General features: G+C 43.5%; 1 protein-coding gene across 3 annotated transcripts in view; it reads left to right on the forward strand.

Moving 5' to 3' along the window:
- The window catches only part of SH3KBP1 (SH3 domain containing kinase binding protein 1), a 331,078-nt gene that overhangs the window by 143,779 nt on the left and 161,275 nt on the right, over positions 1-26,024 (forward strand). For all 3 annotated transcript variants that reach the window (XM_040266529.1, XM_040266527.1, XM_040266528.1), the window contains exon 4: positions 19,460-19,563. In XM_040266529.1, coding sequence (XP_040122463.1) covers positions 19,460-19,563 — 104 coding nt within the window. The remainder of the gene's footprint in view (positions 1-19,459; positions 19,564-26,024) is intronic.

A 26,024-nucleotide genomic window follows, 5' to 3' on the forward strand; every position in this document is an offset into this window, starting at 1 on the left:
GGTGACCACCACGGGTACTCAGGTGGTCCTCTTCATCCAGGAACTTGTTCTGCACGTGCCATAAGTGCAGGTCTTACAGAACCTGGAGCTAGTATTGCAGACGGACCCAATGAGCAGATCCCTGCAGGGACCCGGGTGGGGAGGCTCCAGGAAGAAGGCAGTGAGCTGGGCTCGGGCAGGGGTGCGGGTTTCATCCCCCTGGGTGCCAGCCACCAGGGTGCCCAGGAGGACAAGAAGGGCTGCAGAGAGGGAGATGGCTCATCTTCATGGCCTTGCAGGAGGGCTTCTGAGTGTGTGCTCTAAACCATTTCTGAGGACCTACCCTGTGCCAGGCATTGTTGTATCACCTACCAGTGGCCGCAGTCATGCTTCATAATGAACAACCACAAAACCTCAGTGACAAACAACAGTAAGCATTTATTGCTTCTGAATCTGGGGTTAACTGGGAGCTAGCGAGGTAGCTTTTCTGGTTTTGACCAGGCTTTCTCATGTGTCTGGTGACTCAGACAGTAAAGAACCCGCCTGGCAATACAGGAGACCCAGGTTCAACCCCTGGATTGGGAAGATCCCCTAGAGAAGGAAATGGCTGCCCGCTCCAGTATTCTTGCCTGGAGAATCCCATGGACACGGGAGCCTGGTGGGCTATAGCCCATGGGGTTGCAAAGCATTGGACAGGACTGAGTGACTGACACTTTTCTTCGCTTCATGTGTCTGGAGGCCTGCTAGCATCTGCTTTGGCTCTAGCTGTCCTGTGCTGTGTCTCGCATGCTCCAGCAGCTCGTGGGAGCATTTTCACGTGGCAGTGGTAGAGGGCAATGGAGCGAGTATAAACATCGGCGTTCTCTTGAGGCCTGGGCTGCAGATGGGCACGCTGCTACCTACATGTCACTTTGTTTCCTAAAACAGGTCACAGCATGTGGGGAGATCTACTCTGTCTTTAAGGGAGGCCTCCAAAGCCATGTGACAGTCACATGAGGGGTGAAAGAGTAGGGCCTAAACGTGGTCAGTACCCCCAGCTCTGTGCGACAGCGCAGTCGAAACACCTGGCAGTCCTCTCCACAACCCTGAAGAAGGCAGCATCGTTTTCGTGTGACTGTTGAAAGGCTTGAGGCTCAGAGACTTTCTGCGACCTATGGAAGGTTACACTTCTAGTGAGCGATGTAGGCTGGGCTGCGACTCATCTGTGAAACCACCTCCTCCGTGCTGCCCTGCCCGACTCCACAGCACTTGGCATTACTGCCTCTCTGAAAACATCTGTTTTGCCCTCTGTGTTTTTATCCCTCTCACCCCTGCTCTGCCTCTTTCTCTGTTATATTTTGCCAATGCATCTGCTCCAACTTCTTCAATGTAAACGGTTTTTATGGTTCTGTCTTAGGTATCTTCGATTTTGGCTACTCATTGCCGGGCTCAGCCACTGCCACAAGACACACGAACCCTCAGACCTCACCTCTGGGCCAGACCTCCCTCCTTCTCCCCTCACCCTCACCTCAACTTGGCCACCCCGGCTGCTTGCTGGTCTCTGGGCTGCAAGTCACAGACACCCTGGTTTCACCTGGCTTAGGTTGTAAGGAATTGTCTCTCTTGTACAACAGGAGGTCCAGAGGCAGGGCTGCCTCCTTGTGCTGCGGGTTGTTTCTCCTCCTGCCCTGCCTCTCGGTGAGTTGGCTTTGTGCTATGGCCAGCAGATAGGGCAGTGGGCGGTCCTGCTTATACCCCATGGGGGCAGGACAGTGGCTTCTCTTCCTTGGGATTGCCAGAGCAGGCCTGTCTCTGTGTCTCTCTGTGCCACCCCGGCTTAGGGCTGCCCAGCCAGCCCTGTGCCCAGGTTCAGTTGTCTGCAGTGGAGTCCCCAGCTGTGCCCATGTGGCTGAGCCAGAGATTCTCCTGTCACACTCCCACCCCTGCTTCCTTCTGCATTTCCATTGGCAGTGTCATCCCAGGCTTTAGTTCTTCCCATCAGCACTTCATGATCATTGCAACTCCTTTTTTAAAAAAATTTTATTGGAGGATAATTGCTTTACAATATTGTGTTGGTTTCTGCCGTATATCAACATGAGTCACCCATGAGTGTACATGTGTCCCCTCCCTCTTGAACCTCCCTTCCACCTCCCACCCCATCTCACACCACTAGGCTGTCACAGAGCTCTGGAATATTCAGTTCAGTCCAGTTCACTTCAGTCGCTCAGTCGTGTCCAACTCTTTGTGACCCCATGAATCACAGCACACCAGGCCTCCCTGTCCATCACTAACTCGTGGAGTTCACTCAAACTCATGTCCATCAAGTCGATGATGCCATCCAGCCATCTCATCCTCTGTCGTCCCCTTCTCCTCCTGCCCCCAATCCCTCCCAGCATCAGGGTCTTTTCCAACGAGTCACCTCTTCACATGAGGTGCCCAAAGTATTGGAGTTTCAGCTTTAGCATCAGTCCTTCCAATGAACACCCAGGACTTGCCGGGGTCCAGCCCCGGTGGATCCAGGGAATTCTAAGCATGGACGGCGTTGGCATGAGAAAAGACTTATTTATTTATTGATATAAGATTAGATTAAGAAACAACAGTGTAGTAGGAAGATTAAGTGGAGGAAGACGGCTGAATAGCTTGGATTACGCAGAAGACCAATAAAATTCCAGACAAGGAATTTGCACCATCTTTGTTGCGCCACCGGCGCTCGCTTGAATATCTAAGGGTGCCTCGCCTTAGGCTCCCTTTCGCGCGGGTCTTAACAGCCAGGGCAAGTAAGTAGACTTGGTGAGCCTCCGCGCCCCAGATGAAAATTCAGCCTGAAATTAAAGTAAAGAGGAAAAGGAGGGAGAGGGAGAGAGAGAGAGACACACACGGGGGAAACCAGTCCAGCGACTGGCTCCGGCTCCTATTGTTTAGAGGGCCTTATATACCTTTTAGATTGTACATAGAGATCAATGGGTAATACAAAATTATGCAGTGTTAGCAGTCCAGACTCTTATCAAAACCAGGCTTTTCTCTCTGCATACCTAATTGTATACACAAGTCTTAGGTGATTTACATCATCTTCTGGCCAAAAGGGGCCAATTAACATTTTACAGCCTTTTTTCTGATAAGGGTTTGTCAACCAGAAGACTTATTTGTGTTGATCTTCCCAAGGTTTGGTGCCACTCTCAGAAAGTACTAAATAAAGTTACATTCTTACATAGCAAGGACACAAGAGGAGTGCAAAGAGAAGTAATTAACTCAAAAGTCTAGTGTTGCTAACATCAGAACTACTATATATCTTTTTCCATATCCTGTTTACATTGATTAACATCCTCCCAGGTGCCTAAAAGATAAAGAATATGGAGGCCTGGTGGCAGTCATTGAGTCAACAGTGAAATCCCGTCACCAATATAATTTTTAACTCTTTAGAAAAGGCTCTGTATCTTTAAGATGCTTTTAAGCTTTGTGCCTCTCGCGGTTGGGGGCTACAAGCAATTCACAAGCTGTAAGAGGCCCAGGGAACCTGTTAGGCAAGCTAGAGAGCAACCGGAGGGGGTTAACTGAAACATTTTGGGGGGTGGATGCTCAGGAAATGCCAGGGGGAACTCCTGATCTGATCACGGCCTTGCGTATGTCAGCTTCCTCCCTCATGACCTTGTCACGGGTGGGATTCCTCATGCTGGCTTCTGGCAAGGACTGATTACCTTTAGGATGGACTGGTTGGATCTGGAATATTACTCAGCTATAAAAAAGAATGCACTTGAGTCAGTCCTAATGAGATGGATGAACCTAGAGCCTATTGAGTGAAGTAAGTCAGAAAGAGAAAGACACATATTGTAATTCCTTTTTTCCCTCATCCTCATCTTCATTTGTTGCTTTTTCTTGTGCTTTTGAAATTATTACTAAAGGCTTGTTGAGAGCTGGGCTCTGGGCTAGCCTGTCATAATCCACAAGGAGACCAGCTCAGCAACTGCTCACAGGAGTTTAAGATTTGAGAATTGAAGAGTCCTGGGCAGATGGTCAGTGGGATCAGAATGAAGAGAGTATCCTGCTTTGGGTGTTGTGCCGTCCCATGGCAGTGCCCAGGGGGACACCTAATCTTGTCTCAGAAGTTGTCAGGGAAGGCGTCTGAGAAGGGGGTTGCTTCTAAGGTGAAGATTGCACTTTAGCAGTGTTTCCTGCTCGTCCTTAAAAGAAAAATCATACCTGGTCTCTGATTTGCACACTTAACTCCCCTTTATGTAGACCAGAGGTTGGTAAACCCCAACCCCATGGGTCATATCTGGGGCTGCCTAGTTTGGGAAATAATGTTTTATTGGCACATGGCCACGCCCCTTCATTTACATAGTGTGTGTGTGTGTGCGCGCCCTCATGTGTGCACGCACATGCGTGCTCCCTCTAAGAAGTTTCAGCTTGCAAGAGAGACTGCCTTAGGTGTATGATGTGGAAAACTTTATCATGAAGCCCATTAAGGGAACGATGCTAAAGTGTTGAGGCAAGTGCTGGGGACAAAAATCAGTGTCGTTGGAGGAATTCATGTGCATTTATTTCTCTCTGTTTCTCTGCCTCTTGCTCTTCTTTTCTCTATTCCACAAAAGAATCTACATTCATTTTATTGCCTCCAAATTTCTAGGTGGACCGTTTCTATACTTACAGTTTCTAAATTTACACTTTTCACAACATTCTGCTCCCTCCCTCAGAGGGAGGAATAGGGTGCAGATTAATGTGGAAAATGAAAAGTCAGAGTGTGAGATTCCATCTTTTTAATGCACCTTTGCTACTCTCCCACATTTCCAAGGAAAGTAGGACTTTCTTCAGTAAGGGAGAACAATTTTTATTTGCCTTAAACAAAGATATAACTATGTATATCAGTAAACTGTTTAGGGGAAAAATTCTGCTTAAAAACCCTTCCATACATGTAGCCCAGTCCCTTTATCTGCACTGCTCATTTGCCTAAAAACCCATCCTTTTCTGAATGACGCTCCTCCAGAGGGGCCTTGGCAACAAAGCCCTTTGTAGCCCCTAGAGGAAGCCAGTCGTGGGCTTTGTTCTTTCATCACCACAAAATCACCTGCTCTCTAAGGCAGCTTTTGTGCTACGGTGTCTAGACCTTTCTACTCTTTTATTAAAATTTAAGTTGTACCTTTTCTTTTAGATTCACCCCAAGTCTTCTTTGTTAGACTTATTATACAAATCATACATGCTTTGTGTAAAAAATTAATAAGGGAACATCATGGTAATGAAAGTCAAAAAGTAGCTTAAAATCCCTTCCTTCCTTCATTTTCCCCAGAGGAGGCCTGGCTTGTGGTTATCTCCTCAGAAGATCTCCACTCGTATCTATTGGGATGAATCATAAGAAATTGCAGAGATTCGACCACAAAAGTGTCAATTTCGAAGGATATGACTTAATCTCAGCACACAGAGATACAGACGTACTGGTATTTTTGAGAAATACAGATGGCATCATGTTGTTTATAGTGTATTATGATTCATGATGTTAGATTGAAGAGAATCTTGGAACTCATGCCATAGCAGTTCATTTAAGGCAGTGCCCTGTTGAGGAAATGGCACCCCACTCCAGTACTCTTGCCTGGAAAATCCCATGGATGGAGGAGCCCGGTAGGCTACAGTCCATGGGGTTGCAAAGAGTCGGACGCGACTGAGCCACTTTACTTCCCTTCTTGTTGAGTAGTCTGCCTGTAGGTAAACCTCATTTTGACCAACTCATCCTCTCATTTATTAGCTATTTATTGTTGGCTGTGTTGGATCTTAGTAGCAGCACATGGGGTCTTTTGTTGCAGCGCACAGGCTTAGTAGCATAGGGAATTTTAGTTCCCTGACCAGGGATCTAACCCACGTCAACTGCACCCCATGGTGGATTCTTAACTACTGGACCACCAGGAAAGTTCCTCCAGTCCCCTGAATTAAGGAAGTTTAGTATGATTCTGGTTTTTCACTCTTCTGAATAATGGAGCACTGAATATTATGCATGTATCTTTGTACATTTCATGTAAGTTATCTGGAGTATAACTTCCTGAAAAGTGGAAGCGCTGTTTTCTTGATTTTTAAATATTTTGTTTTTAAGAATTTGTCAGATGCCTCTGGTCTGTTGGACTTGCTGACCTTAGAGTCCTTCATCCTCCAGTGATACCAGAAAGATGGGACCTTGGTGGAAGCCTGGCAGACCCTCCAGGCAAATTCTGTGCATTTGTAGACATTGGCACAAACTTCCCTCCCTTCATGAAATATTCGTGCACTGACTGCCCAGAGGGCACTGGAAACACAGACTCAAAGAAGACAGCGCAGCTGATGAGGGGTGGGAGGAAGAGGTGTACCTAGAGCTCTGTGGGTGCACAGAAGCCCAGGTGACCTCTTCATCCTGGGGTGGCAGGGGGACCTTGTGATGCTTTCCACAACCTCACTAGTTTGCAGAGGGAGAGGAACACAGGGCCCAATTGGAGGGGGACATTGAGGCGGTGGCAGGTGTCAGCCTGGGAATTAGTTGTGTTGGCCTTTGTGGAAGGGAGCAATGGGCATTGAGCTCAGCTGAGCCAAGGTGCCAGATGACAGACCAGGGCTCTTGCCAGCCATTGACCCGGGTAATAAGAGGGCACTTGGCCAGCAGCCACCTGCACACTGTGCCATACAGCCGCTCGTGGGTCAGGACCTGTCAAGTTGCCCAGTGTGAAGCATTACAACAAGCAGAGTCCAAATGCTATGTTTACTGATTTATTTTATATATATAATTCTCCCTCACACTTTGAAATTTCCTTGCAAACCATAAACTTGAAATCAGCAATAGTAGTTCTTAATGCTGTGGAGTGTTTCTGCCAATCTGATGAAGCCAATGGACCACTTCTCAGAATAATGTCTGTAAATGAATAAAATCCATAGGATTAGAAAAGAAGCCAGTCATACTCATATACAGGTATCAAAATATTGCAAAACCTTAAGTAATACATATTCCTTTATTGATGTATTAAGCAGCAAGATCCAGCAGTGGGCCTAGAGGTGCTCATAATTTTGAAGTCGGAATGACTATCAATAATATTTCAAGATCACTGCAATGACCATGATGTGAACTGAAAATATCTATCCCATGTAATAGTGAGTCAGTAAAATCCACAGATGCTGCTACTCTGTGAACTTGTTGTCTGTATGCAGAGTGGAAAGAAAGACCAGGTTTCATGTTGAGATGCCCAGAAATCTGTCCACAAAGCCAGTTAAGAATCTCTGCTTTTAAGACGCAGGGAACGGACATGTGGACACGGTGGGGAGTGGGGTGCAGGAGGGCGAGATGAGTTGGGAGAGTGGGATTAACATATGTGCACGGCCATGTGGAAACTAGACAGCTAGTGGGAAGCTGCTGTAGAGCGCACGGAGCAGCGACGGCCAGGAGAGGTGGGAGGGAGGCTCAAGAGGGAGGGGACGTACGTATACTTACAGCTGATTCACAGTGTTGTACAACAGAAACCAACGCAATATTGTAAAGCAATTATACTCCGATCACAAAAAAGAATCTCATGGAGAGTATATAACTCCATTGCTAACACTAGCAAGGGGGTACTCTTTCTGCCCCCTTCTGATGCCTATGTCAGAAGCTTTCTCTATCTCTTTTATACTTTAATAAAACTTTATTACACACACACACAAAAGAATCTCTGCTTTTAGATACAAAAGAAGGAATTAGAATGAAAACCCCCATTTGTATCAAGAAAATTTATAAAAAATTACACTTCCCCCCTATTTATTCTGATAGGGATGAGAAAAGAAACTATATTAAAAATGAATCAGAATTTAACAAACATTTTCATTACCTGCAATGAAGATCTTTTCCCTTCTTCCTAAAGAGAAAGTTACATGGAATTTTCTGTCATTATCTAAATCTCCCAGGTCTGTTTTTTTTTTTTTTTTGGTACTGATTTTGAGAACTGGGAAACTCTAGATTTGTTCATGGTGGGTATTTTCCCCTGCAAATTCTCTAGTCATGAGAGGTGGACCCCAGATGAAGGTTTTTGGGGTTTGCTAGACCTTTGTTGCAGTTCATATTCTCCATCGCTCCCTCTCTCCTCTTCTTGTTCCCTCTCTGCCTCCCCACTTCACCGTAAAAGTTAGGGGTTGGATGGATCCATTTGTCAGCAGCAAAGTTTGCGAAGGCCTTTAAAAACAGAGATTTTTTTGGGGGGGGGGGGTGTTCGATAGGAGAAATCTTGTTTATGCTCAACAAATAACTTATATTTAGAATTTCCCTTCAGTTTTTCCTTTGAAATTCTGTATTCTCATTTCACTTGAATGACTCTGCATGGAGCGTTTAAAAGTAGATCAAACAAAACTCTATAAATATGTTGAGTTCTTTTGGGCATTTTGCCCAAATCAGCTTTGCTAAAGCAGAGAAAAGCAGTGTGCTTTATGTAGCAGATTTTCTCCTCTGAACATCCAGGCTCCCTCCCCCAGGGGTGCTTTGGAGCCATGTCCCCCAGTGCAGTCTGCTGTGGTTCTGGTCACGTGGATTAACGGGCTATGCAGAAAGGCCAAATCAAGCCCTGGTACCAGCCTAAGGAAAGGGGAAAACCAGAAGGATGTTGAGAGATGTCACTGAGTTTGTTGGCCATTGTGTTTCCTTTATCTCACTCTAATGGGAAGCAAAGGTTGGCAAAAAAAAAAAAAATTGGTTGAACTGGTATAAATAATGAACAAAGGTGTCCTATAGCATATTCTTGAATGTAAAAAGAAGTGGGAAAAAAGGGCAGGAGTCAGGTGGCAGCAAGCCCTGCTGTAAAGCAAGTCTGCCCTCATCTTTCCAATTGTAACACATGAAAAAACAGGCTGGGAGCTCAAGTGGGCTGCACGATGCAGTCACAATGCTGGGGCCACTGAGTTATCTGTCTTTTCGCTATTATGAGGCCCAGGATTCTCTTAATGTGCCTTAATGCTATGTTGATAACCATGTTGTCCATGAGCTGCATGTGTCCTTCAGTTCAGTTCAGTCGCTCAGTCGTGTCCGACTCTGAGACCCCATGAACCGCAGCACGCCAGGCCTCCCTGTCCATCACCATCTCCCGGAGTTCACTCAGACTCATGTCCATCGAGTTAGTGATGCCATCCAGCCATCTCATCCTCTGTCGTCCCCTTCTCCTCCTGCCCCCAATCCCTCTCAGCATCAGAGTCTTTTCCAATGAGTCAACTCTTTGCATGAGGTGGCCAAAGTACTGGAGTTTCAGCTTTAGCATCATTCCCTCCAAAAAACACCCAGGGCTGAACTCCTTCAGAATGGACTGGTTGGATCTCCTTGCAGTCCAAGGGACTCTCAAGGGTCTTCTCCAACACCACAGGTCAAAAGCATCAATTCTTCAGCACTCAGCTTTCTTCACAGTCCAACTCTCACATCCGTACATGACTACTGGAAAAACCATAGCCTTGACTAGATGGACCTTTGTTGGCAAAGTAACATCTCTGCTTTTCAGTATGCTATCTAGGTTCGGACAGCTAATTCATACTATTTTTATGAGTCAGTTTGAGGTGGAGGCCACTGTGGTTGGAGGACTTCTTCATGCCCTGTGCACCTGTATTATTAATATATTTTGTGAATTCTATGGAAATATCAGGTGACAGTGTTAACATTGAAAATACCCATGTGTAGCTTCTATTTGCAGAAGCTCAGCTTGTGAAATGGATGGCCCCTTTCTGTATTATGCTGGCAGTAGAATCTCAGTGTGTGTGTGTGTGTGTGTGTTTTATGATACATTAATTGGCTAACTTTAAGACTGCTTTCTGTGGCTTTTTTAAATAGGGCATTAGACTCTGAAATTTTAGTCCCGAGGGAAGGTCTAGATCAGGGATTTGTGTCCCTCCCCCTGTTTCAAGATACCTGCTACCTGGACTCACACGTTGATGGTGAGTGGCCATTCATAATGAGATGGCATCCACAGAACCGTCATGAGGCACGTGTGGATGTTGGTAAAGGAGTTGCATTTGTTGAAAAAGGTGTGCATGAAAGAGCTGAAGGCATGGAGAAAAACATACACACTGATTCTCAAAGATATTACCAATACAGTGGGATGCAGGCAGTGTTAGAGAGAAGCAATAGTTCTTAGGGGAACATAGAGAAGGAACCCTCATGGCAGAGAGTGTGTGTGTCTCCTCCCATACCATCTTCTACACAAGGGTATTCATGCACACACACTCTCCTTCTCTCACTCATTTAATTATATTAGGCTCTCACATATCAGTTGAGTGAATGAATCCATTTATTGATTAATAAGCATTTGTTGAGTCCATACTCTTGATAGGTTCTGGGTAATAGGAGTGAATAAAGGAGTCCACGATGGGGGTTAAGGAGGGAGGGAGGTGGTGGTCTCTCTGTGTGTGTGTTTGCAGTGTTGGGATCGTATAGGTATTATGTAATTTCGTCTTTTAATATACAGTGGGTACCTATTGCACATCAGTACACATAGAGCTGCTTGTCTGGTTTAATTGGCTGCTGCATTTCCCAAGGCCTTGATAAACCATGATTAATGGAGCTGTTCCTTCACAGAAGACATTCAGGATGTTTCCTGTGTGGGTCTCTGTACATGTTAGAAGCAATGCTGCCCTGGACGTGCTTACACATATCTCTCTACCTACTGAAAACAAGTATTTCCTGTCTTAAAGAGGACTACATTTAAAATCAAATAGACATCATTTCTTGTTCGGATCTAGTCCCGTTCTCCCATTAGGTATAATTGACAGTTGACCATAAACTTGGAAGAAGAGAGCAGTTCAGATTATCACAGACACTGTTTAACATCACAGATGCTTCAGACTACAACACTGGTGGAGAGTGAGACACCTTCAAGACTACAAGGGTCACCAGAATCTTCTCATCCATGCCACTGGCTTTTTTTAAAATTGGTGAAATGTACATAACATAAAATATACCAACTTAACCATTTTGGAATTGGCTTTTAAACACACATTGGTGGGTGCCCTGCTTAACATCAGGTTGAGTTTTTATTTTTTTATTTTTTTTTTAATTTATTTATTTATTTTTAATTTTTACTTTACAATTCTGTATTGGTTTTGGCATAGATTGACATGAGTTTTTAACTCTTTCGCTCTACCTTTCTGATCCTGCTTCAGTGCTCCTCTGACTGGGAGTTTGTGTTCACAAAACTGACGACTCACAGACAGAATGTGGACTAGTTCATTAGTTCATTCATTCATTAAGAAAGGATTGTGTGTCTGCTTGAATAGACACTGAGCTAGGTACTGGAGATCAAAGACTAACAAGAAAGGGTCATTGGCCTCCAGAGGGGTCAACAGAGACACACATATCACCTGATGATGATACTGTGGTATCATCCTTCCTTTCCTTCCCTGCATATCTGATTCTGCGTGTTTTTTGGACTTTCTCTCTTTGTGTTCTGTTGGGCTCTCTGTTTGCTTCTAGGCTCCTTCGCCCAAGCTGTCCTGCATACCCCTGGTACCAGGCACTTCTTCCCAGATCACTGTCCTTCTCACACGTTCTTGTCACTTCTCTGGGCAGGATCTCCCAAAATAAAAGTTCTCATCCTTTGCTTGATGTACAAATTCCCCCAGAAATACACTCCTGATCTGCCTTCCTGGTATTATCTGGGGTCGGTGGAAGAAGAGGCCTGCAGACCACAGGTTATTTTACTCATGGGCCTTGTACAGTCATCCAGGCATTCTGTGCTCATCCGTCAAGATGGGGCCAACACCCCTATCCTCATAGTGTTGGTGCGAGGACTTGAGGGGATACATATGACATACCTAGCAGGGTTCTTGGCACATAACAGATACCTAGTCAGTGTTTATTTCCTTCATCTCTAAGATGCAGTTGATTTTCCTTATGTGACTTTTGACTTCACCTCCCAACCCTGTCTCTGTGGCCCAGAGGCCCTACTCACTGGTTCCCTCTTGGTTCTGCACTTCCCTCCTGCATTCTGGTGAGACTTGGGAGCAAATGAGCACTGGCTTAGCTCTAACCTCTTTTCAGATGAACCTTGCCTTTGAAGGAGTAGGCAATTGGATTTTCTGTTTTCTGCCATGCAAAGATGTTGATTATACATATCCCTTTGAGGATCAAGCAGGCTCATCTCCAGGGACCAAACAGGGCTGGCTGATTAAATATTGTACATTTCCACTGTGACAGTCCAGCCACAGCCAAGAGTCATTTGTAAAGAAAGACCCATGCGTTCCTTTTCTCCTGGCATGCCATCAGCCTCTGAAGTAGCCTTCTCTTCCTCTGAGTTACATTCCACTGGAAACAGGGGCATGCATGGGAATTTTTCCAGGACAGGGTTTGATGCTGGGTCCACAAAGTCAGTCATTCAGTTTTCTCTTCCCTTGCATCCAGAATCCACTGGGTGTCCTGAGTAAAATGGATGATTCTCCACTTTCATTTATTTCACTTTGTATTGTTTTTCTGTCCTAAAATAGTAAACCTGACCTCTTGCATAAATTGATGTTTCTGAATAAAAAACCAGCTTCTTCAAGAATCCAGAATGCTGCTCAGTAACTTAGGGAATTGCTGCAACCCTGCCAGTGTTAACTAATTAATTATAGCAGAGACTACCTTCTTTTCCATCCCCCGGCCCCCAGGAGTACATTTCCAGAGCTAGGAACTGCTTAGTACAATGGTCCCAAAGGCCTGTGAAATAGAAACCCAGCACAGCAGCGTTCACCTGGGTTATGTGTTAGATGACATTGCCAAATAAGTACAATTTCTTTGTCCTTTTGGGAGAAACTGAATATAGGACCTAAATAGCATGGTCTGGTAGAGTCCCACTGATTTCTTAAAATAGTTTCTCTTTGGTTGCCCAGGGTCTTCATTGCTTTGCCTGGGCTTTTCTCTAGTTGTGCCGAGCACGGGCTACTCTTCATTGTGTGGGCTTCTCATTGTTGTGCATTCTCTTGTTGTGGCTTCCAGCTCTAGAACATAGGGCCAGTAGTTGTGGGGTGTAGACATAGTTGCTCTGTGCATGTGGGGTCTTCCCAGACCAGAGATTGAACCTGTGTCCCCTGCATTGGCAGGTGGATTCTTATCCACTGGACCACCAGGGAATCCCCCATTTATTTTTTGACAACTGACCTATCTAGATGTCTCTAGATCCTGGCTGTATGTTAGAATCACCTGGGGAGTTCCTGAAATTCACATGCCCAGGCTGCACCCAAGACCAGTGACTTCAGAGAATCTAGGGTTGGGGCCCAGGAATCCTTTTTTTTTTCTTTTCCGCCTAAATATTTTATTTAGAAAAATTTCAAATGTATAGGAAAGTTGTAACAATAGTACAGTGAACATCCATTTAGATTTACCTTTTGTTAACATTGCCACATTGGCTTTCTCTCTCTCTCACTATATGTCTGTGTGCATTCATATTTGTCTATATGTAAATGTATATACATACATGTGCACATCCTTCATTTTTTCCTTAAACAATTTGAAAGTACATTACAAATATCAAGACACTTCATCTCTAAATACTTCAGAACAAAGACTTCCTCCTATGTAATTGCAGTAGAATTAACACTCAGGGAATGTAGCATTAATGTAATGCTATTATCTACTATTAGTCCATATCCAAACTTCCCCATTTCTTCCAATAATGTCCTTTATAACCTTTAAAAGAAACCCTGAATCCAGTTAAGAATTGCATTATATTTAGTTGTTAAATCTCTTTATTGTTTCAAAGTCTAGAACAGTCCTCTAACCCTTTAAAAAGTTTTATGTGATATTGAATTTGAAAAGATTTTTAAAAAATAAAACCAGGTCACTTTTGTCAACTGTCCCTCATTTTGGATTTACAGGATTTGAATTTGCATGTTTCTTCACTGTCAGATTTCATTTAAACATTTTGGGCGGGAACATTCTGTAGGCAGTCTTAAGCCCTTCTTAGCATATCACATAAGGAGGCAGCACCTGGTGTCAATTAGTCCCATCGCTGATGACAGGGACTTTGAGACCTTGTCTTCCAGGTTCCTCCATACTGTGGGGACTATTTCCTTTCATAACAATGAATCTTGGGGGAGATACCTTGAGACTCTCTAGTGGGTTAGTCACCTAGTCGTGTCCAACTCTTTGCGACCCCATGAACTGTAGCCCATCAGGTTCCTCTATCCGTGGGATTCTCCAGGCAAGAATACTGGAGTGGATTGCTAGTCCCTTCTCCAGAGGATCTTCCTGACCCAGGGATCAAACCCATGTCTCCTGCATTGCAGGCAGATTCTTTACCATCTGAGCTACAGGGATATCCTCCTAATCCCCAACAAGATTTCACCCCGTGGTTATAGAGACCATTGATTATTGTCAGAATCAGTTGTTGCCAAGATGGTTATAAGATAGTGATTGTCAGTTCCTGTCATTTCTACATGTATTTGTTGACATTCTTTTGCAAAAGAGAGCTTTGCCCTCATGGCCCATCCTTACCTGTCTAATCTTACCCATCTGTCTAGCTATGAACCTAGCTACCTAGTGAATGTATCATGATGGGCTCATGAGTTTTTTTGAAATGAATGAATTCTTCAGTAAATGGTGTCATTGTCCCACATTTGGCCAGTAGAAGCCCCATGAAGCTCATCCTTGTGTCCTTTTGAAATTACCCGTCAAGGCTTAGAGTGCTTCATTCATTTTGTCATAGCCACATATTCCAGTCTTACTTTGTATTTTCTTTGCTCCAGCCCTGGAAGAAGTCATTTTTCTCTGGAGACCTAGTTCCTTGGGGGCTGTTGTTTAGGAAGTTATGGGAAATTTCATAAAACTTGAAACTATGAAACAGGCGATTTCAGGGGATGGCCAAGATTGGGACTACTGCTTAGCATCCTCCACGGGAAGAGTGTTTGGTCCCACAAGGTCCTTTGGTCACCTATAATTGGTGGCTCTGATGCATTGTTGAGGTTTAGATTTTTGTGGGCAGTGTCACTTGCAGAGACAGGTTTAAATGCAAGCCCTTGGACTCAGCCTCAGAGAGTACGGTTCTGTTGGTCTGCCCTGCATGCCAGAGTTTTGATACAGGTGGACCCCAGGCCTTATCTGGAGAAAATGCCAGAAGTGACCCTAAGAATTAGAGGCTTCTTATGATGTTTCTCTTTGATTTTATAAATGTTGTCTCTTTTGTAAAACAGTGTCAGGATACTGCTGCATTCTCTAGGCATGTGGTAAGGATTCCCTTGATTAAGTTAGTAAAGTTCTTGAAAATATCAAGTGATTTAAACCCTCATAGTTTTACTCTTGTTCTGTCAAGGAGGATGTGGCATATTAAAAAAAAAAAAAACAGGCTGTATGAGTATTGAAAGTTTTCAGTTGACCCAAAGGCTTTTTTCAACCACTGTACTATTTGTTGTTATATTTTTGTGGTCATTGAATGAACTGACCTAGTAAAGTTTTCTCATGTCATAAGACCCCGGAAAGCCCTAAAATATAGATGTGTGTGCTGTTTCTGACACTTGGTCTTGGCACCTTTTGTAGTTTCTATTTCCTTTTTAGAGAATGTGAATATATGACATTTCCTTCCCATCCAACCAGTTTTATTTCATTAAAATATGGGCCCCAGTTCTCAGCAGCTGTAAGGAAATGCTCCTGATTCATGGTTTGTCACTTCCTGGTTTCACATCTTAACCATGTACCATGTTAGTCCAATGAGTCCTTTCTGCAATCTCAAGACTCATGGACGGGAATTCTTAAGAACAGTCAGACAGGGGAGGCAGTCTCTGGAGTTGCATATCCTGATTCAAAATCCCAGGCCCTTCTAGCACTTTTTAGCTGTGAGACCTCTGGTAAAATAGTCTCTGTGTACCTCCTTGGTCTCCTTGTCTGTAAAAGGGAAGGTTCAGGATGTACCCTCAAGGTTCAGTGAGAGGATTAAATGGGCTAATGCGTATGAATTGCTTAGTAGTCTCTGGCACACAGTAAGTGCTCAATAAATGTTAGCTGTTACTGTTTTATTAAGCAAAGCTGGTCATGAATGGAAGGTGGTTATGAGATCTAATGAGGGAGTTGAGGCTACCTGCCTTGCTACCTGTGTTTGCCTGTGTTCCTCTAAAAGAGTGCATGTTCATGCATTTGGGTTTTGTGGCCATCATATAATATGGCAGTAAAGTAGAGACATGGCAAGTATGCTTGTGAAGTCTGCCTTAGTCATAATTGTTTAGTAAGCTGTGTGCCCCCGTACCTTTGCTTGTATGTTCATAAAACTTGTGTTCATTACTTTCAATTGTGTATAAAGAGTTAAAAAACACACATGCAGTGGAAGTGTATTAAAACTTGCCTGTGGACCAGGCTGTGAGTGTGGAGGTGGTAACTTGAATGAAAGGATTCCAGACTACAGCCTTGGGCAAGTCATACATTTTTTCCCCTCCAGTTTCTACTAGCTATTAAAAGGAGATGACATTGTTGTCTGCATACCTCTTCGAGGAAGGTCAAGACCAACTAGTGAACGTTAGTGAAATGCCGGGGAAAGGAAAACATGGCAAATGACATTCTTAAATTTCCTTTAATTTGATATGGGCAGAAGCCACTGAGATACAGTGCCTCCGAATGTCAAATATTCCCCCCGAGCTGAGTTTTAGGTTGGGTGGAACTGGCGAACAAGATTGAAACAGTAATTTGCAGAGGTTGAGGAATGAGGAGTTATCTGTAATGAGAAAGCTGTGGAGAAGCCCTCAGGCTGTGTTATGCAATGTTGTGGGAAGCAGTTAAGTACAGATTGCAGGGAACTTGAGCCGAGATGTGACCTGAATTGGTTCATCCAGCATTGGAGTGAGAACTCTGAACTCAGGGCAGGGAGACACTGCCACTTGCTAGCTTGGTGACCTTGGGTAAGTCACTGAGCCCCGGCTGCTTCATTTCCAAGATGGTTGCTCATTCTGGCTCTTTTCTTTTTCACTGCTGCGATTGGTAGGGTGAGTTAGGGTGATGGGTGTCAGAGGTGCTTTAGAAAAGATCAGAAACAATCCCAGTGTCAGAGGGGGTCGTTGTTTCAGGCTCACTTTTCTTGGTTTTGTATGTTGGCAGTGTGCTTTATAGGTCTTTGTGCCACCAGTTGAATAACCTTAGAAGCTTTTAAGAAATATTGAGTAGCCTGGCAGAGAGAGATTAGTTAGTGTGCTTTTCTTTCTAATTCCAGGCAGGGCTCTACAGATGTCTGATGGAAACATTTGCTTCTAGAGAAATACTGTTCTGTTCTAGGTCCTGATTGCTGGGTTAGTCTTGTCTCTCCTTTGCCCTTTATGTAGCACTGGGTTAGGTGCTACTTTTTACAAAGGATTCTGTGAAGGTACGAATTTACATATAACTGAGTTTTATGACTTCAGCTAGCAATAGGTATTCAGATGTTATTTTAAAGTCATTTTGGTCAGAACTTAGGTGACCTCTGTGGTTATGAGTGTGAGGTGCCAGACATTTGTCATATTTACTTGTTTCATGCTCAATTTTCTGTCTGCAGAGTTTGTTTTGAACATAACATGAACAAGTATAGCTCTTAAAGATTTATAGAACCTCCCCTTACGAGGTGTAGATGGAGGCAGCGGAGGCACAGGGAGTAGGAGATAATGCCATGATCACTTGGTCATCTGGACTCATGGCTCGAATGAAAATCTGTATCCTTTATTATGGAGGGCTTGATCTCCTTCCTTTTTGTTGGAAGCCAGGGAAAGCAGTGGAGTTCTTTTTTAAATTGTTTAACTCTATTTATTTCTGGCTGTGCTGGCTTTTCATTGCCTCATGGGCTTTTTGCTAGTTGCGGTGAGCAGGAGATAACTCTCTAGTTGCGATGCGCGGGCTTCTCATTGTGGTGGGTTCTCCTGTTGTGGAGCATGGGCTCTAGAGCACAGACTCAGTAGTTGTGGTGTACGAGCTTAGTTGCTCTGCAGCATGTGGGATCTTCCCAGACCAGGGATCGAACCTGTGTCCCCTGCATTGGCAGGCAGATAGATTCTTAACCACTGCTCCATCAAGGGAGTCACAGCAGTGGAGTTCTTTGTCCTCAAGACGACTCTGGCGGACTTCCCGCCTGGGAAGAGCCATTTGGGTGAGCCCTCTGTTCCTAGGAGTGCTGGGGCTGCCCTCCTCTGTCCACAGACAGTGTACTTGGCACCTGGGAACCAGCTTGAGAGCCGCGTATTGGTTCTTATGGAGACCAGGCAGCTTGTGGTTTCTCACAAGGGGGTGGAGTATTTTCGTGTCACCACCGAAGTCGTGGTTAGGTGACATGCTGGTACTCAACTTCTGCCCTCTTCCCTTTGTTCAGTTCTGTTCTTCCCTCGTGAGGTTCAGGCAGAAAAAAAATGGAACAGAGAAAACTAGGCCACTGGCTTGGGATAAATATCAATCAGCACATCAGATGTAGCCAAGGCCTCCCCTCTGTATGACATCACACTGCATGGGGGTCTCAGTGCGGCCAGTGGTCACTCCTGTGGGAACTGGCTGTTTCAGGGAAGATTAGAAAAGGAAAGGAGTCCCTGTAAACAGTACCCAAAAATAATGTAAGCACTTCTAAATGTGTGGCCTTGAAGTCGTTGATCCCTGTGGTGTTCGAGGCCATGTGGCAGCAGGAAGGAATGAGGGGAGGTGGTCAGCCTTGAGCGATAAGCTTCTGAGCAATGCTGGTCTCAGTCCCCCTCTCCAGTCCACCTCTTTGCAGCTTGGGCCTCCTCTGCTGTCTGTCTCTGCCCCTTAAGCCCCATCACACACACCATGTGCATGTTCTGTCTCCCCACAGTGCATGTCGGTGGCGTGGATAGTTGCATCCGGATTTGAACAGCTTTGAACCAGGACCTCCCAGTGGGGCCACACTGGGGGAGTGAGATGCTGTGACTTTGAGTGTCCTTCAGTCAAGCAAAGTGTGGCCCTGGTTTTTCTCTTGATGTTCCTGGATTGGTTCTGTGTAAGCAGCCAGGGATCCTGCTAATGGCTCCCCTGGGACAGAGAGAAGAGGACCGAAGTGGATTTGCTGATCCCCTGTGGGGCATTTGGAATGGTACCAAGAGTAGGCTGAAATCTAATCAGCCTTTGCTTATCAGCCTGAGTTCCAGCATGTTAAAAGGGTGATGATTAGTGAGAGAAAGGCCAGAATACTTTATCTTTTCCTTTGCACATTTGGGAAGAATTTCCTCTGCCTCGCTAGCATTAGAAGCAGACCATTCTTTTCCCTCCACTGTATCACATCAGCTTTCATTAAAAGTCACCAGCAGCAAATACAAAGCCCTGTCCATGGAAAACCGTTTAAGGCAACACTGTGCTCCAGCGCTTCGGGGTGGGCTTTTGCCTTCTGCACCACCAGATCAGTTTCTCATATCCATGCCTTTCTGACCCAGCAGCTTTTCAAAGACCAAGCAGCATTGCTCTGCTTTCTCCTGCCTCTCTCCCAGAGACCAGAGCTGCCATGCCTCTAGCCATGTCCCAGAGAGCATATTTGAGACAAGTCAGCTTAATTTGCCTGCATGCCTAGGATGCCTCTCTTTAAAATCGATTTTTGAGACCAGAGCTGGATCTGAATATTTTCCTTTTCCCACGCAGGCGAGCGACGGAGGCGTCGGTGCCAGGTAGCATTCAGCTACCTGCCGCAGAACGATGACGAGCTCGAGCTGAAAGTCGGCGACATCATAGAGGTGGTGGGAGAGGTACGTGTGCCAGGCGGGTGGGTGCAGGGCCTCTCATGGACTGTCAGAACCCACCTGTGGCTGGTTGGCCTTGCTGTGGGGGATGTTAGGACTCAAGAGACCGGGGACATCATCCGGTTGAGTCTTCCAGAAGAGATGCCTCTAGAGAGGTGTGCCTCCTAGCCCTCTGAGGGCAGATGTGGACCATTTAAAACTGTGGTCTTCTTCACTGCATGCTACCTAACGCCAACCCAGTACCATAGCTTTCCTCCTCTGCTTCAAGTGCTCATAGACGCTCGGTGTCCAGAGTGACCATGTCCACCTTAAAGGATGGATTCGGTATTGGTCATGGGGAGCACTGTGGATTCAGAGGGAAGGAAACAAGTGACATTGATAGAAGACCTAGTATGTGATAGTCATGACAAGATTCTTTACACATTGGTCCATTGACTATTCATAACCACTTTAGTTTTGTAGATAAAGAAAGAGGCTTGAGAGACCCCAGAAGAGGCAGGGGCTGAGAGTTGAAGCTAGGTCCACCTGGCTGGAGACCTTTGTTCTCTCACTGCCCTACATTAGCTTGTCCTTGAGTGGTCCCAGATGCTTGCAGCCAGGCCTGCTGGTGAGGTGGCCCACCAGACCCTGGCATGGGATTTGGGGGCTCCACTCCCTCAGGCCGGGAACATCCTGGGCTTCGCACTTAGAATCTGATATTCATCCTGATTCAACATATGTATCTGTGTCTAGTGATAGTTTTCCAATCGCTTTCATTTCCTGCATACCATTCAATGTTACAGAAACCCATGATTTATAAAAAAACAAAACAAAACAACAACAAAAAACTAAGAAGCCAGAGGTCAAGGAAGAGGTTAAGTGAAGTATGACATGGGTGGGAGTGGCAGGGCTGATGCCAGCAGACAGATTTCTGGACTCTCATATAAACATAAAGGGAGCATGCATCAAAGCTTTATTTAACTCATTAATGAGGGCATCTGCAAGATGGTAAGGCTGACTCAAAGAGAATGGTGAAAGAGCAAAGTGTTTGTAAATGATTGAAAGAGAAAAAAGCTTGAGTAAGATTGCTAAGTTAGGTGCGAAACTATGTCGTGTCCTACAGGGCAGTGAGACAAACCTCTGAGGTCATCTTTTCTAGGGGATGAATCTCTTTTTCCCTGCTGGTCAAAGGTTATTTTCATGGTTATCTGACAAGACTCATTCACTTTGTTCTTGGTCTTCTAGTAGTTAGCATCTGCACTAACACAGTTGTAAACTCTCCTCATAAAAAGTAAACAGTGTGTCAAGCAAAGATACTTGTCCCTAGAGAATCAATCAGTGTGGTTCCCAGTGTGGGAGGACATGCAGTAACTCGCTTTTTGCCAGTTTCCCAGTTTTGGATCATTTGAATTAGTATGTCATTCATCATGTTTTATTCCTGGTGCCAAGCACAACACATAGGAGATATTTATTGAAAGCTGAATGAGTGCAAAATGAATGGACAGCAGAGTAGAACATTTGTGCCAATGGTAGAAGGACACAGTTCTTAAGACTGAAACCAGGGAAGAAATTCCAGGGGAAAAAAATAAACGATTGTGACTAATAATAATTTTTTTAAAAGTTAAAATTTTGGTATGATTTGAAGTGAGTTTAGCTAAACAAAGAGGACAACAAACAGGAAAAAAATTGAAAAAATTTAATATATGTAACATATGAAAATATATTAGGAAGCTATTATAAGAATGATAAAGGAGATATGCTATAAACACATATCCCACAAGTGGAAATAAAAATCTGAACCATGAGAAAGTGTTTTAACCTGTTACTCATTAATCAAATTAAGACAATTTGATTGGGTACCTCCTTTTGAAAATCCTAAAAAAATATTTAGTGGTGAGACTTGGCAGTGATTAGAAGAACTGGTGAATTTGTATATGTTTATGATCCTTGTTTGATGCTATTTAGCAAGGTGCATCAAGAGCTATAAAAATCTGAATTAATACCCTTTGACTCAGTAATCTTACTCCTAGAAATTTATTTGTGGAAAATGGTTACAGAAAAAAAATATGTTAAACATGTTAATTGCAGCAATGCTTGTGATAATGAAAAAATCATCAAGAAAGGGAATAGTTGTGTGAATTAAAGTATATTATCCAGCTAGAAGATTTGTGAAGCCTTTAAGATGGTAAATACAGAAGCCTTTATATTTATTACAATACTGTGCATTGTAATTATCTGTTATATTCCACTAACCTGAGAGCTTTTCAACAGCTGAGATCTGGTTTTTATCTATCTTTATATTCATAGTACATGGAATAGTGCCTGAAACCTAACACATACTTTAATAAATGCTTGCTGAATAAGTAAATGAATACATGGAAGTATGAAAAGTTTTTTTTCAAAATAAATGAATAGATCAGTCACAAAATTACATTCACTAGGAACAGTTAAATATAATTGTCTGAAGTCTATCTCAATGCATGTGATCAAAGACAGAAAGGGCCCCAGAATTGAAAGTGGTTCTGCCATAGAAGATGGTTTTCCCTTTAATGTTGTAATAATACTGTAAGAAATACAAATCAAGATAAAAGTTCTTAATAAATTTCTGGAATTATTGCTGAGTCTCATCTGTCTGTTGACTCCAGGGGAACCAAGTGAGGGTCGCTAAGGGAGAGGAATGATTGCAGGGCTGGTGTTCTCCTTTCCTGGAAGAAGAGCTTCACCACCCTCTGTGGGCCTCTTTACCATCCATGCCTGTTCAGTGCTAGGCTTCGTCCTGGGCTTGCCTCAAGTAGGAAAAAGGAAAACTAACTGGGTAGCCTCTGCTATTTCTGTAAAATGAAGCATAAACGTTTACCTTTTTTTTCTTTTTTTTTTTAATTTATTTTTTATTTTACTTTACAATTCTGTATTGGTTTTGGCATACATTGACATGAATCCACCACGGGTGTACATGTGTTCCCAAACATGAACCCCCCTCCCACCCCCCTCCCCACAACATCTCTCTGGGTCATCCCCGCGTACCAGCCCCAGGCGTGCCATATCCTGCATCGTACATAGACTGGCAATTCGATTCTTACATGATATTATACATGTTTCAATGCCATTCTCCCAAATCATCTCACCCTCTCCCTCTCCCACTGAGTCCAAAAGTCCGCTATACACATCTGTGTCTTTTTTGCTGTCCTGCTTTTAAAATTATATCACCAAAAGTTAATTTCCCTACTTTTGAAGTTTATTCTAATATTGCAGATTCTGGACCATTATCCCTGTATCGTATAGTCTGTCCTTTTCTCTTAACAGATGTTATATAAATGCCAATAGATTGCTACTGTCTAATGCCACTGAAGACTAAAAACAAAATAAAAATCCCAAATAAACAAAATCCCTTAAATCACAGGAGCAGGTTATGATAAGACCATAGTTACAGCTTTGCAATACTATACTATCAATCTGTTTGTCAAGAGAAAGATAACGTATTGTGTATGTGCATATAGATTATATTTTTATTGATAAATTGATTCATAGATTAATTCTGCAGTGTTACAAAGCTATACAAACAGCTCCCCACCTGTCCCCAAGAGACAATTCCTAGGATTTTGAATATATGGACCAGTTCTTGAGAACAGTTGAAGTAGGTAGAGAATCCTAAAAAATGATAAACTTGTATCTCAACATGTAATCTTAGCTTAAAAATGTATATTCATCTGCCTCTTAGGGCCAGGGTGTTTTCCTAAACTATGTGTTTGTTGGTTTGAGCTCCACCTTCTCTGCATCCATGATGCATCCTCTACTATTCCCACTGGTTTCTTTAAAATTTTTGGAAGTAAGAGTGCTACACTACGTGGCATATAGGATCCTAGTTCCCCAACCAAGGATTGAACCTGGGCCCCTTGCATTGGAAGCACAGAGTCTTAAATATTGGACCACCAGGGAAGTCCCACCACTGGTTTCCTTGAAGTGGATTGAGGACAACTTAAGGGAAGCAATGAGGGTTAATAATTCTTCTAAAATTCTACACTCCCTCACCTCCCAAACTTTTAGTTGTCTTTTCTATACCTAATTTGGCACCATGTTTTTAAACCTTCAAATTACAATCATATTTCTTCTCACCACTAGCCTTTTGTCTTCAAACCTACGTACTTTGTACTCTTTAACCATATTGTGTGCTGGCAGGAAGAGCAGTGAAGCAGGTCTGGGTGGACATGGCCCTGATCCTTGGTGAGGGGAACAGCACTTCTGGCCGAAGTTACCAGCTGGGCCCGGATGGGTCTCTGCAGTGTGGCCAGAGGAGAAATGCAGAGTGTGGGGCGGTCCAGGGATGAGTGAGGCTGGCAAAGTGAAGGTCACTCAGGAAAGTGCTTCTGCCTCCTGGCTGGAGAGCAGTCAGTGGTCTGCAGGGAGGACAAAAGTTCTTGTGAAGTTAATGGGACTTCACTTTCCAGAAGGAAAGCTAACAGGCTAAATCCCTGGTAGGCATTTTTAAGTACACAGTTGTGACATTTCTGTCTGGAGTGGAGTGGACTGGTCAATGCAGTCTAGACTAGCCTGTAGCCAGTCTCTGTGTGTGTGTGTTCCAATAAAGCTTTATTTACAAAAGTAAGAGCCAGACTTGCCCCTGCTCCCCCGGCAAGAGGTTCCCCACCCTTCATTCTACACTTGCAGAGAAGGGCAGTGGGATGGGATGAGGAAGCTGATGTTCATAGGGTGTTTACCACATGCCAGGGCACTGTGATACATGATATTTCATTTGGTCATCACAGAAATCACTGTCTGGAAGGTGTGATCAGTATTTGTATTTTGTAGCTGAGGAAACTGAGGCTCAGAGAGGTTAAGTAACTTGACTGAAGTTGCTCAGCTGTTAACAGGATCTGATATGTAGCTGTTTTAAAGGATAGGACTTTCAAGCATTGCTGAAGGATGTCTGTAAAAGCTGTACCAGAAACCCTTGCCACTGTCAGGAAAACCGTGTATATATTGCTCTCTCTCTCATTGGATAGCATTTGCTTAAGTCTTAAATATGTATCATATGTATTTTCTTAAGTCATTACCCTATAGGTTTTTCTTTTGAGGGACCCCTCTCATGTGGAATAGGCTTGTTCTCAGAAGAATAAGGGGAGGGGATAAAAATCAACTTCCTCTCGGTATGGTCCTGCCCAGAGAGGTAATCAGACAAAGAGAAGTAGCAATTTGGGGAAAATGTTGACTTGGGCATTTAGAACCTAGATAACACTTGTTTATAGTTGGTACAACCAGCTTTCCATGTCCCCAGATCAACAAGTATGGTTATTTAAAGCAATGAAAATAGAAAATAATGTAGGTATTTATAGCTTCAGAAAGTGGTTCCCTCAAAAATATTTTTCCCCACCAATTCCACAAATAGAAAAAATGTTTTCTAGAAACAATCTGTATTTTTTCAGCAGTATTCGAAAGGTAAAACCATGTCTTAGCACATTTACATAAAGTTCTTAGAAAAGGCAAAACCAATCATAGGTGATAGAAGTCAGATTAGTGTTTGCTTGGAGGTAGATTGACTAGGAAGGAACACAGATTTTTTGGAGCAATAGAAATGCTCTGTATGTTAGTAGAAGTATGGGTTACATGGGTGTATGCATGCATTTATCACAACTGTTTGACTTGTACCCTTAAGATCTGTACATTTAAATGAATTATATCTAAATGTAAAAACTTTTTTTAAAGTATCTTGATGGTTTTCTAGCTTAAAAAAATTTCTAAAATATTTCCCCCTACCTCTTATAGGTAGGAGAAATGACTATTTTTGAAATTCTCATTTAATTATTTCTGAATAAATTTTTTAAATTGAAGACATGATTGATATATAACTATACTCATGTTAGGTGTACAGCAAAATGATTTGATATATATATATATATGTTGCAAAAAGATCTCTCCAGTTAGTTTATTTAACATCCATTACTATATATAATTACAGTATTTTTCTTGTGATGAAAACATTTAAGATCTACTCTCCTAGCAATTTTCAAAAACACAATACAGTGTTATTAATTATATTCACTGTGCTGTGCATTGTTTCTCTTATTTCACTTAGCATAAGGCCTTCAAGGAACAAGAAAAAGCAGAAGCTATTTCCAGAGTTAGTAGAAGAAAAGAAATAACAAAGATCACCAGAAATAAATGAAGTAGAGTCTAAAAAGACAATAGAGAAGATCAAAGGAGCTCAGACCTGGTTTTTGGAAAGATAAAACATAGCTCTTTAGCTAGACTCACCCAGAAAAAAGAACTCCAATAAATAAATCAGAAGTGAAAGAGAAGTTACAATTGATACAACAGAAATATAGATGATCATAAGCTGCACATGAGTCTGAGTGAACTCTGGGAGTTGGTGATGGACAGGGAGGCCTGGCGTGTTGCGATTCATGGGGTCGCAAAGAGTCTGACAGGACTGAGCGGCTGAACTGAACTGAGCTGAACTGGAGAGACTGTTATGAGCAATCATATGCCAACAC

This window comes from Oryx dammah, unplaced genomic scaffold, assembly GCF_014754425.2.
Source record: "Oryx dammah isolate SB20612 unplaced genomic scaffold, SCBI_Odam_1.1 HiC_scaffold_23, whole genome shotgun sequence".
In the NCBI taxonomy this organism is placed as follows: Eukaryota; Metazoa; Chordata; class Mammalia; order Artiodactyla; family Bovidae; genus Oryx; species Oryx dammah.